This window comes from Bos mutus, chromosome 7 (genome assembly GCF_027580195.1).
Source record: "Bos mutus isolate GX-2022 chromosome 7, NWIPB_WYAK_1.1, whole genome shotgun sequence".
NCBI classification, from domain to species: Eukaryota; Metazoa; Chordata; class Mammalia; order Artiodactyla; family Bovidae; genus Bos; species Bos mutus.
The window spans coordinates 66,386,429-66,399,861 of NC_091623.1; the positions used below are offsets into that span (position 1 = coordinate 66,386,429).

The window sequence follows — 13,433 nt, forward strand, 5'->3', positions numbered from 1 at the left end:
TGAGCTACTTGAGCTCACATCTTCTACATCTCTGCAGCCCCAACTGCTCTTGGCACTCAAGCCCTCAGTAAATAGTGATTGAGAGAAGCAGCAATGCTTTATTCATATCTGAGCCCTAGAACACAGGGCTATAAAGTGCTGCTGCTGCTGCTAAGTTGCTTCAGTTGTGTCTGACTCTGTGCGACCCCATAGACGGCAGCCCACCAGGCTCCTCTGTCCACAGGATTCTCCAGGCAAGAATACTGGAGTGGGTTGCCATTTCCTTCTCCAGCTATAAAGTGAGACCTCCAAAAAATTTTAAATTTTAAAATGAAGCATTAACAGGTTACTGAGATTTAAAAAGCAAATCCACATAAGATAACCTGAAGTTTTTTACAGAGACCTGAATCTCAGGCACTAACTTGGGTTCCAGGGATCCAAATATGAACAAAAATGTTGCCTCTGTCTTTAAAGAACAAGTGATCTGGAGAAAAAGCAGGTATATAAGCAATTAAATATAATAAAATATAGTTGTTTTTAAAAAATGTATATATAGTGCTGTGATCACAGATAAAAATATATTAAATTTTTTTCCAGTAGCATCATAGTTTTTCCCCTCTTTAACAATAGAATCAAACATAGCAATAAACACTACTTTAAAGTTTTTATTAGAAAGTTTATTACATTAATCTACAAACTCATTTGGTCATATATATAAGAATGTTGGCTAATACTGATGAAAGTTTAATCATCTTTGGGAAAAGAGATATTTTAACACTGAAAGCATTTTTTGTTTGCTACAAGCACATACATCCTAATATGTTTTAATTATTTTCCTTTTAAAAATACATATTGTGATTTGTTCATATCAAAAGGAAGCCTAGACTAAATACTGAACTAGAACAGACAGACTAGTGTTAGGCATCAGTATTAAGGGGACCCTAAAGCAGCAACTGGTCGTACATCTTTAGTTACTAGACAAACACCCATCTAAACCATGTGATTCACTCTTAAATACTTAATATGAATAATTAAGACATGTTACTTAAAGATAGAAAATCTATTATTTAAAGGACATAACCTTAAAACTCAATTTTTTTAATGATTACATCTCATTTTAAGTGATAAACGAACTAACATTGACATGAACCCTAAATGGTATCATAATACTCTTTGCAACTCTTATAATATTTATAGTTTAAAATCCCAATAATTGATAACTATTATTGTGATTCTTTGAGGTCAAAATGGTTACATTTTCATGAAGTTGTTTGCATTTCTCACAACATGTAGTCATTGTGCTAATGGATTTGTTTGGAAGTGATAACTGTCCTATTATAAAATTCCACATTGGTTTTCCTGAATTTGGTGAATAATTTTCCACAGAGATAATAAAAACACATAAGCTCCCTAGCATAGGAGAGAAATTCATATCAAACATTGTAAATAATTATGAAATATTCTTCATCATATAATTAACTTCAGAAAACAAAGATCATGGCATCTGGTCCCATCACTTCATGGGAAATACATGGGGAAACAGTGGAAACAGTGTCAGACTTCATTTTTGGGGGCTCCAAAATCAGTGCAGATGGTGATTGCAGCCATGAAATTAAAAGATGCTTACTCCTTGGAAGGAAAGTTATGATCAACCTAGATAGCATATTCAAAATCAAAAGCAGAGACATTACTTGCCAACAAAGGTCCGTCTAGTCAAGGCTATGGTTTTTTCAGTGGTCATGTATGGATGTGAGAGTTGGACTGTGAAGAAAGCTGAGCGCCAAAGAATTGGTGCTTTTGAACTGTGGTGTTGGAGAAGACTCTTGAGAGTCCCTTGGACTGCAAGGAGATCCAACCAGTCCATTCTGAAGGAGATCAGCCCTGGAATTTCTTTGGAAGGAGTGATGCTAAAGCTGAAACTCCAGTACTTTGGCCACCTCATGCAAAGAGTTGACTCATTGGAAAAGACTCTGATGCTGGGAGGGATTGGGGGCAGGAGGAGAAGCGGACGACAGAGGATGAGATGGCTAGATGGCATCACTGACTCGATGGATGTGAGTCTGAGTGAACTCCGGGAGTTGGTGAGGGACAGGGAGGCCTGGCGTGCTGCAATTCATGGGGTCGCAAAGAGTTGGACATGATTGAGCGACTGAACTGAACTGAAATACAAATAATTTTCTCTGTATTAAAGCAAGCATACAAACTATAATTTGGGCCAGTTTTCATGTATTTATATAGAAATACAAATAGGTTATAAATTTTCTGACACATCAACCTCTAGAGAAAGTATAATAGTTTGGCTGACATCCCTACATGAATGGTTTTTGCTACATGTCACCAAGCTCATTCACTGCTTTGACCACTATAGGATATTGAGTAGAGATTATTTTTAAGGTTCTAAATTAAAATGGGTTCCCTGGTGGCTCAGACGGTAAAGAGTCTGCTTGCAATGCAGGAGATCTGGGTTAGATCCCTGGGTTGGAAAGATCCCCTGGAGAAGGAAATGGCAATCCACTCCAGTATTCTTGCCTGGAAAATCCCATGGACAGAGGAGCCTAACAGGCTACACAGTCCATGGGGTTGCAAAGAGTCGAACACAACTGAGTGACTTTACTTTCAAATGTTATGAAAACAAATTCACTGTGTACAAAGCAGAACATTACCATTAAATCGAATTTGATATATCTGAAAAAGCCCAAAACACTGTAATTTCAGGGGAAAAACTGTCAGATTCTTTTGTCTCCAATTCTCCTTCTGCCAAAATTGTTTTTCTAAAGTATCTTTACCCAAGTCTTTATCAAAGTATCTAGAAATTTTTTACCTTTCAACTAGATCTCTTTAAATATAGTGTGTAGTTTTACAATATCCACAATGCTATGTGTAAGAATTGCCTCCGGTCCAAATGTCGTTTTAGGACACCAGCTATCCTGAGGAGGCGATCTGTCAGAAAGATCGCACAGGGAGGGATATCAGTGCCCCTCTGGACCCACCTCTGTTTCTTAGGTTTTCTATTTACATTGCTGTTGCCTTGGGATGTGAAGCTTTCATTTTTTAAAAATAGGGGAATGAGAAAAAAAAAGGTGTCTTTTTTTTCAACTTATCTCAGAGAAGGCAATGGCACCCCACTCCAGTACTCTTGCCTGGAAAGTCCCATGGATGGAGGAGCCTGGTGGGCCGTAGTCCATGGGGTTGCTAGGGGTTGGACACAACTGAGCGACTTCACTTTCACTTTTATGCATTGGAGAAGGAAATGGCAACCCACTCCAGTGTTCTTGCCTGGAGAATCCCAGGGACGGAGGAGCCTGGTGGGCTTCCGTCTGTGGGGTCGCACAGAGTCGGACACGACTGAAGCAACTTAGCAGCGGCAGCAGCAGCCAGGGAGTAATGGGAAATTTCAACTTACCATGGAGCTCTGAAGAGATGAATCTTAGAAGTGGAAAGCTGTCTTCTTTTTTCTAACCAAAAAGGACTCTTACATGGTTATGAACCCAATTGTCTCAATTAGATCTCTATTCCCTAGAATCAAGGGCCAACCAGCAGGACACTGTTGAAATAAATCAATTGTTTCTAAGGTGTGTTCCGGGCATTTCCCATTTCCTTGAATTAACTTTGGAGTTCCCTGAAAGAAACAGCCATCAAAGAAGTATATTTGTTCTCTCATCCACCTGATCAAACCAACATCAGAGGTGCAGGTGTGTGATATGAAAGCACAGGATACCCCACTGGGTGACTGGCAAGGACAGTGCCTTCTGTATACTATTGGCAGAATGGAAATACAATACATATTTGTGAGTTGACTCACTGGCACAGGACACCACGTAGGTTTTCATGTCTTTAAAAGATGGATGGCCACTGTTTTCTCTTACAAAACTGCTTCCTCATTCAGCTTTCAGCCCTTCAGGTTGCCCAGGTAGGTCAAAGAGAAACTGGTTTCCTTGCATGGAGTTGGCATTCTCCTGAGGTAACTCCCTTGGAGTGAAAAATGTTAACTACATTCAGAATACACAAGATGAGTATCTCTTCTGGTTTGCCTGTTAAAGTGCACATTTAAGCCCACTGCAGGATAATTATTCACAATGCCTTCGTTTTCTTTCAAAAGTGTCCCAGTTTGGATAATTGATTATATGATCACCCTAATGAAGGTCTTCAGTAAGATCAGTCTGTGGTACTCACTCAGGGACAATGACTACCCGTTCCTCTTCCCTTTGGTTTAACCAAAACTCAGGACCCACAGATCAAGAGGAACTCCATTTTGGAATATTTAAATGCTTCTCCATTTCCATTATAAACCATTTACTTGTTACTATACTATTTTAGTAATGCCCCATTTTAATGGATTCGATTTATATATCTTCTTCTCTTCCCTCCAAAAGAAACAAGACCAATGCATTTTTCTGAAGCAAAAAGAAAAGTGGCCATAACACAAGAAACAATAAACATATAATATTTTTTTTCATTAACAATCCAAACACTACAAAACATAGAATATACAACTTAAAAATGGAAATACAAATTAATGAAAAACGGGGTACATGTCATATTAGCAATGCAAAAGACCAGCTTAAGCATAGTTTCTCTAAATCAACAATTAATAAAAGCAAAGTGCCCTTTTCTCAAATATGCACAAAAATATTTCGGTCACTTCTAGGGAAAAATTAATCAAAACTTTCTGCTAATTCTATATTACAGCATGTATTACTAATGGCTTACAAAACTTAAGCATCATCTTACACCTAACATTTACAACCTTTTCCAATCATTAGACACTCATTCAATCCAAGCTGTCAAAAATAAAATTATTTCATTTCTGTATGTATGAAATAATTATTGATATGTTATGGATCTCAAGTGGTGAATGTGTATGATTGGGACAGTGATCAGAATAATGTCGTGGATCTAAAATGGGCCGAAAAACAGAGAAGCATCTCTGTCTGTCACATCTGTGTATTCATTGCTGCAGTAATTCTATTACTTCTAAAGTAATTCTAAATGTACATTTCCTCATCCTACAAAAAAAAGTCTAAAGTGTTCATATGTAAATTTGCTCTGCACCTCTAGAGTTTACGAGGAGTCTGTGCAGTACTTGACAGAATGTTTCCTGCTGGGGTCCTATTATCCTTACAATAATGAGTCCCGCTGAAAAAAGGTAAACAATAAGGACTCAATGAGATGGCCCTTTTCTTCTATGTGTTGAGCATGTGACACTTTAATGAAGTAAATTTCATGGTAAAATGCACAATCCTAGGTACAGTTCTATGATGCAAATGAGAAAGAAAATATTTAAATTTTAATTTTTCAAGCAACAATACCAACATCCGCTGCAACCCGTGTCTCTGAACGAGTCCTGCACGGTCATGCTTTTAGCCAAGATTTTACAGTAAGTCATGCTTCATGGGTGCAGTTCTAATACTAACAAAAATGGGAAATCACATTGATATCTCCTTCTGAGCCACCTGTATAAGGAGGACCTATGGTCAGTTAGCCTCAGCTTTGAGCTTTCGGGTTCATGTCCAACAATTGCCTATGAAGTAGATTAACATTCACATAGGGTGGCAAACTTGAGGATGGAAAAGAACCGAACTGCAGTTCTGGAAAGGGGTCCAGTGGCTACCCAGTGGTCTTTGGTGTCATTCACTGCTGCTGCTGCTGCTGCTGCTGCCGCCATCCTCTTGCTTGGGGGAGGATGAACTGTCTCGGACTGGCAACAGGTCATAATGGCAAGGGATGTGACTGTTCTTTGGGAGGTCATATGGATCCTGGGTGCGATGCCCATTATTGCTGAATATTCCTTGGACAACACTCACTGTAGGTTCTGTGACAACCAGGGACACATTAATTGATAAACAAGGACGTTTTAAAAATATACAATATGGCATTTCATGCAAGTATCAAACACGCCAGAGGAACATTCATAAAAATATAAGAAAGTATTTTTAAAAACAAACAATCCTTGTATAATCCCATAGAGGTGACTACTCTGTGGTTGGTAACCCACTGACACTTACAAACGATGTTCAGAACAAAGGGTGACTGTGGTTGGGATGAAGACATCAAGGGAATGAATATAAAGAAACCCTGGACATGAATCACTGTCTGTAAAACCTGGGAGATAATCTAGTCCAAGCCCCTTCCTGTACAGGTAACAACAACAAGGTCCTCTGGCGATCACTTGATTCATGGAAACATGTAACAAGTTCATAGCTTTAGGATTCCGGACTCAGGTTTTCAGTTGTGTTCCCGTCTCACAGTGGTAGGCTTAGGGGACAATTCAAAAGGGAACTGCTGCTCACTTCCAAAACTAAATTTAGTTCATCCTGGTTTCCATTTTAAAAAGCTGTCTTAATACTTTAAAAAGAGTTACATATCTTTCGGTCACATCTATGGCATAAAATGAATGACTAGTGACTAGAGTTAAGTAAGTCACTACAGTTGACCCTTGAACAACTCAGGGTTAGGGGTGCTCCACACATAACCCCAACCCACCACAATTTAAAATCCATAGTCAATTTTAAAATTGGCCCCACTATTTACCATCTCACATCCTTGGATTGAACCAACAGAAGAGTGTGTAGCAGTGTAGCATTTACTAAGTGGAAAAAGTCCGTGTGTAAGTGGATTCGTGCAGTTCCAACCTATGTTGTTCAAGGATCAACTAGAATAGAGAATTTTTTTAGGTTCAAATCATAAATACTGGGAAAGATATGGAGAAAGAAAAATGAAAATATAAAGCTCTACTATCTAGCCCAGGATTGCTCTGGTATGTTTTAGCTTCCTCAAATGGATGTGCAAGGGGCAATCAAAATAACTCTAATATTAATTGAATTCTTATTAATTTGTATCAGATTCACAGCTGGGAATATTACTGATCTATTAGACAAATATAAAAGTAAAATGTTAAAATTCTGCTAAAAGCATTATATTGGTATAATGGATGCAACCAGGAAATGGAACCATCTGTTTAATCCATTTGAACCATTTGTTTTGGCTAACTCAACATGTTAGCTAATATGATACATATGCTGTTCCACATGCGTGCTAAAATATTCACTATGGTTACAAAACAAAAGATGGATAACTAGGGAGGTAAGAAAAAACCTACTTTGACTTTTTGAAATAGTATTTTTCCTGGAAAGTTCATTTGACACCAACTAATATGATCACCACAAACACAGGCTGAGTTTAAAATACAGATCATTATTTACAATAAAATGTATAGGAACTGCAACTACTGTATTCTCAAGGACTTTAAAATTGTTTCAAAAGAATAGTCTCATTCACTAGATTCTTTCTTTGGTTAAGAAAACTTACCAACTTCATAGACATTCTTGTTGGCAGAGGCTGAGTTATTGATCTCTGCATATGGGGAATCTCTCCGCGCTGGTGACTTCATCTCCACATAACCACACTCTGAGTGTTTGGGAATAAGGACAGGCGGGTCTTTAATAGTGGCGTATGGGTTTTCAGAACTGCTTAGGGAGCAGTTACTTGAATTATATTCAGAATGCTTCCCCAGGTCTGTGAAGAGAGACAGAGGGGTGAAAAGCAAATGCTATTTCATGGGCAACAACATTTATTTTCTTGGCGATTAACTGACTTGGGCAAATTATTTCTTTTCCTTTGCATCTAGTTTTCTATCATTTTTAACAATGAAAAGAATACTATTCATTCTCCACTTATTTTGGAGAAAATCAGCTATAAAATTACCCATCCATAAAGTAATCGTGGCTCCTAAGGTGAGGATCAGTGTAAACATCATGGATTTGATTTCATTTTTCGACTCTTTGCGACCCCATGGATTATACAATCCATGGAATTCTCCAGGCCAGAATACTGAAGTGGGTAACCATTTCCTTCTCCAGGGAATCTTCCCAACCCAAGGAGCAAACCCAGGTCTCCCACATTGCAGCTGGATTCTTTACCAGTTGAGTCACCAGGAAAGCCCCTTTTATTATCACACTCAAATAAAATTAACTCCACTCTATTTTACTAATAGTCTCTGAATCCTCAAAGGCTTCGATCAAGACCCCACATGTTGCTGGCTCCAGGAGCACAAGGAGGTTCTATTTTGATGGTGAGGAAGGCTCCTGTGCTGTACGGCTTCCTCGTAAAACCTCAGGTCTGGGCATATGAAGTTATTATTCAAACTCTTCTCAAAAAGCTGGCTTCAGTGAACATGTAACCAGGCTGACCTCTTCTTTTCCCTGCTTCTTCCTTCTTCATATTTCTCTCTCTCGATAAGCCATATTTCTTTGAGGCGAATTATGTGTGTTTTCCCAGCAAACTGAGGTATTGGTGCTCTAAAACTTCTGGTCTAACAGGATCCACCTACGTTCACACTCTTGCTGGCAGTCAAACCTGGCTGTGGGTTTGTTGGAGTAATTTACCACACTAACTGCCTTCCCAGGTGGCACTAGTGGTAAAGAATCCACCTGCTAATGCAGAAGATGAGACGCAGGTTCGATCCCTGGGTCAGGAAGATACCCTGGAGAAGGGAATGGTAACCCACTCCAGTGCCCTCGCCTGGAGAATATCATGGACAGAGGAGCCTGGCAGGCTATCGTCCATGGGGTCACAAAAGAGTGAGACACGACAGAAGCAACTTAGCAGGCACACACCACAGTAACAATGCTACCTTTTCTCTGGAGTGCCAATTTTGCTGGTTTAACAAATTATTTTTGTCTCTGAGATTAAAAAATATTTTAAATTGTGATTCTGATAAATGTATTTCTTCTGCAAATTCTGGCAATACCTTTCAAGGATTTTCCCATATAACTTCTGTCAAGTCCAAAAGCACCTGTGACAAAGGAAGAAAAAAAAAAAACATCCAGTGAGAACTGAAAGGAAGAGAAAAAAAAAAAAGAAAGGAAGGGAAAACCCATCTAATATTCTCAGGTCACTGGAGTATGATGGTTTGGGCACCCACAGTCTCCCTACTACAGGAAATAAACAAGGTTGCTATTTTCCAAACCTTGACACTGGATCACTTGGGCCAGATGTGTCACTACTTCAGAGTTAACCAAATGTTATGTATCATCCTGAGCATTCTCCTGCCTGTTTCGTGGCTTTGGGAAAGGCTGGTCACCATGGGGTAGACACTGAGGAACTAATGAACCAAGAAGGTTGCCTTGATTCAAGGTTGCTCAGTGGAAAGGACACAGCCAGGCAGACCTGAGACAACGGACTGGGACTTCATCACTTGTTAGCTGCGTGACTTTACGCAAGATGTTCAACTTGCTGAGCCTCAATTTTCATATTTCTAAAACAGGGAAAACACAACTCACCTTCTAAGCCTCACAGGGTTGTTGTGAACATAAAGTGAATCGACCATAAGGAAAGGCATTGTAAACGCTGAGGTGTCATATAGATGAACGGTATTTCAGTTACCGTAATACCTTTTTAAAAAATTGATTTTGCTGACACATACCTGATTTACAATGTGTCAGTTTTTGGGGTAGAGCAAAGTGGTTCAGTTGTACATATATTTTTTCATTATAGGTTAAGATATTAAATATAGTTTCCTCAAGAATCTGCCTGCAATGCAGAAGACCCAGTTTCGATCCCTGGGTTGGGAAGATTCCCTGGAAAAGGGAATGGATATCTATCTATTCCAGTATTCTTGCCTGGAGAATGCCATGGAGAGGGAGCCTGGTGGGCTACAGTCCTTGGGGTCACAAAGAATCAGACACAACTACATGATTAACACTTGCACTTTCCCTATAGAGTAGGGCGTTGTAGTCTACACATAGTAGTTTATATCTGCTAATCCCAGACTCCTAATTTATTTCCCGCCCCACCCTCTTCCCCCTTTGGCAACCATAAATTTGTTTTCTATGTCTGTGGTATATTTCTGTTTTGTAAATAAGTTCACGTGTATCATTTTTAAAGATTCCACATATAAGTGACATCACATGGTATTTGTCTTTATCTGATTGATTTACTTCATATGGTATGATAATTTCTAGGTCCACCCATGTGGCTGAAAATGCATTATTTCATTCTTTTGCTGGCTGAGTGGTATTCCATATGTAGTATATACACACATACCACATCTTTATCCATTCATCTGTCGATGGACATTTAAGTTTCTTCCATGTCTTAACTATTTGAATAGTGCTTCTATGAACGTGGGGTGCATGTATGTTGTTGAATTATAATTTTATCTGGATATATGTCCAAGAGTGGGATTGTTAGATCATATGTGCATGCATACGTGCAGTTACTTCAGTCGTGTCTGACTCTCTGTGACCCCATGGACTGTATCCCATCAGACTCCTCTGTCCTTGGGATTTCACAGGTAAGAATACTGGAGTGGGTTGCCATGCCCTTTTCCAGGGCATTCTTCCCAACCAAGGGACTTAACCCACATCTCCTGTATTGGTGGGCAGGTTCTTTACCACTGAGCCACTGGGGAAGCCCTGTTAGACCATATGGTAGCTCTATTTTTAGTTTTTTAAGGAACTTCCATACTGCTTTCCACAGTGGCTGCACCAATCAATTACTGTAACACTTCGTGTGTCACAACACCCTCAGCTGCAGTCTATCTGTAGGCAATCCAAGGTATCTGCAATTATTCTTTAATAGAATGTTATGGATTTAGGTTAAAAACAGAAAGTAAAGTAGTAACTTGTGATGAATATTCAAATAACTATGAGAAGGGTCAGAGAAGGCAATGGCACCCAACTCCAGTACTCTTGCCTGGAAAATCCATGGACAGAGGAGCCTGGTAGGCTGCAGTCCATGGGGTCGCTAAGAGTCGGACATGACTGAGTGACTTCACTTTCACTTTTCTCTTTCATGCATTGGAGAAGGAAATGGCAACCCACTCCAGTATTCTTGCCTGGAGAATCCCAGGGACAGTGGAGCCTGGTGGGCTGCCGTCTATGGGGTTGCACAGAGTCGGACATGACTGAAGCGGCTTAGCATAGCATAGCATAGCATGAGAAGGGTAAGGAAATTATTTCCCTGCATGGCAGGTCTGTGTATAATTTTCTTAGAGTGATATTAAACTCAAGTTCAGAGGGTGATATTCCCTGGGGGTACACATTTGTGGAGAAAGAGGGAGGATCCCTGAAGGAGAGAGTGTGTGTCTACTGTCAACTGTTAGAGGACAGGAAACAGGGATGTTTCCCTCTCAGGCGCGCTCTCTTGAGTCTGGTATGTGAAGAATAGCCAGGCAGGCTCCCAGATGGTGGGAAAGGCACCAAGTTGTTCAGGAAGACAGGATAAAAGGCTCCCCCGTCCCTGGGATTCTCCAGGCAAGAACACTGAATAGCAAACAAAAACATAAATTTCCTTTAGGATTGACTGGTAGGATCTCCTTGTGGCCCAAGGGACTCTCAAGCGTCTTTTCCAGCACCACAATTCAAAAGCATCAGTTCTTCAGCACTCAGCCTTCTTTATGGTCCAACTCTCACATCTGTACATGACTACTAGAAAAACCATAGCTTTAACTATACAGACCTTAATCAGTAAAGGAATGTCTCTGCTTTTTAATACTCTGTCTAGGTTTGCCATACATTTTCTTCTAAGGAGCAAGGGTCTTTTAAGTTCATGACTACAGAGACAATTTGCAGTGATTTGGGAGCCCAAGAAAATAAAATCTGTCACTGTTTCCATTTTCTCCCCTTCCATTTGCCATGAAGTGATGGGACTGGATCTCTATTTTACAAATGAACAAATCAGCCTTGAGAGGGTGACTGCAAGTGTCATACCACAGAACTAGGAATTGATTTCAGGGCTTTTGCGTCAAATTCTGGGCTCTTTCAGACAGCATCACAACTTTTCCATCATTTAAAACACTGCACACTTCATTATCCGTAATGAGCCATATTCTGTTCTTTGTAAGAGAAGACTTTTTCTATGCCACAACTTCACAGGGATACTAAATGCACAATTACTTTTGGATGGGAACAAACCAAGGAGATCCAGAATTTCCAATGAAGATTTTATGTTCCTAATAATCAGTCCCTTGGGTCTCACTGAGACAGAAAGCAGAGAAATTTATATGTGACCATTACAGTAACTGTGTATCCTGGAATCAGGACAAACTGCATTAAGTGGAGATGGAATGAGAGAACTTTTCCCTCATTAGTGCTGGGTGGTATTTTACTAAGAACTAAGTTATCATCTTGGTTTTACACATTTTCATCAGCCTTTTTGGAGAAGGAAATGGCAACCCGCTCCAGTAGTCTTGCCTGGAGAATCCCACGGACAAAGGAGCCTGGTGGGCTACAGTCCATGAAGTCACAAAGAGTTGGACACGACTGAGCGACTAACACACACGACCACACAATTCATGGACTTCTTTGAGCTAGATTATTAACCTCCCTAAACTTAAATGATTTCACCAATAACTATAATGTAAATCTGGTATATAAATAATTTTACTGTAAGTGTGTGGAAGTACTCATCCTATTGATAATGTTAGTGAAGAATTCAGATAAAAGCTAAGCATTTGAACTTATTTTCTATTTCCATAGTAATAGGGGATTCCAGAGCCCACCCATGGCTCCTGCAAGCGGCTTAGATGAATTGACATCTAAGGTATTCACAGAAGGATCAGAGGGGGAGTGCGCAGAAGACCAACTATGAGACCCGGTTTTACCATCTTCCTTCCATGAAATCTTAAGACAAGAGTTAACCTGTTTCTTCCTTTATAAAACAAGATATGTGGAAGGGCCCACACAGTGAGGGGTGCCAGATTTAGCAAACAAAAACATAGCAAGTTCAGTGAAATTTGAATTTTAGAGAAACAACAAATCATTTTTTGAATAAGGTGCCTTGTGCGATACTTGGGATATACTTACCCAAAAATTATTTGTTTCTTACCTGAAATTCCAAATTAATGAGACTTCCTTCCAACCTTATCATTAAATAAATACCTATGAAAGGGTTTGCTTTCAATACATAGGAAAGTGCCCATAAGACACTGTGCTCATGTTAGTTACTACGTGGAGCTCCTCCCTGAGAATAAGAATATACCACACTCTCAATGTGGAGTCACAGCAGTTATTTAAGTGGAGTCACCCCACGCCCTCTGCAGGAAGGCCCTGAGGTTAAAACAATTCTTGTCCTAGTACAACACTGTTTGTCCTTTCCACTCTTATCCTCTCAGGTGGACGGTGGAGTTTTCCAGGAGCCACGCCAAGTGTGACATCACTCTTGACTGGACGCAGAGCAGCTATGAAAATTCAGCTGACCTCTATTAAGCCAGATGTCATAAAAGTGTTAAACAGTGGCCATCCTTCTCAGTAATTTTTTTGTTGTTTCATTTTGAAAACAAGAAGTCATTTTTCACAAAAATGCATTTTATATTATCAGGAAATAAGACTTGTTATCATCAATAAATTAATAAATAGCCCTCAGATTTTATTTCTACTATGGCAAATATCAATAAATATAACCCATGTTAGTAGGGCCTCTTGGGGATCCTTGATTACTTTTTTAAAAAATTA

General features: G+C 39.6%; 1 protein-coding gene across 2 annotated transcripts in view; it reads right to left on the bottom strand.

Moving 5' to 3' along the window:
* Nucleotides 1-3,091: 3,091 nt before the first annotated feature.
* MEGF10 (multiple EGF like domains 10) overlaps nucleotides 3,092-13,433 on the bottom strand; it is a 179,357-nt gene continuing 169,015 nt past the window's right edge. For both annotated transcript variants that reach the window (XM_005907538.3, XM_070374059.1), the window contains exons 23-25: nucleotides 8,729-8,773; nucleotides 7,288-7,494; nucleotides 3,092-5,791 (exon numbers count right to left, since the gene is read on the bottom strand). In XM_005907538.3, coding sequence (XP_005907600.1) covers nucleotides 5,607-5,791; nucleotides 7,288-7,494; nucleotides 8,729-8,773 — 437 coding nt within the window. In that variant the 3' untranslated portion in view covers nucleotides 3,092-5,606. The remainder of the gene's footprint in view (nucleotides 5,792-7,287; nucleotides 7,495-8,728; nucleotides 8,774-13,433) is intronic.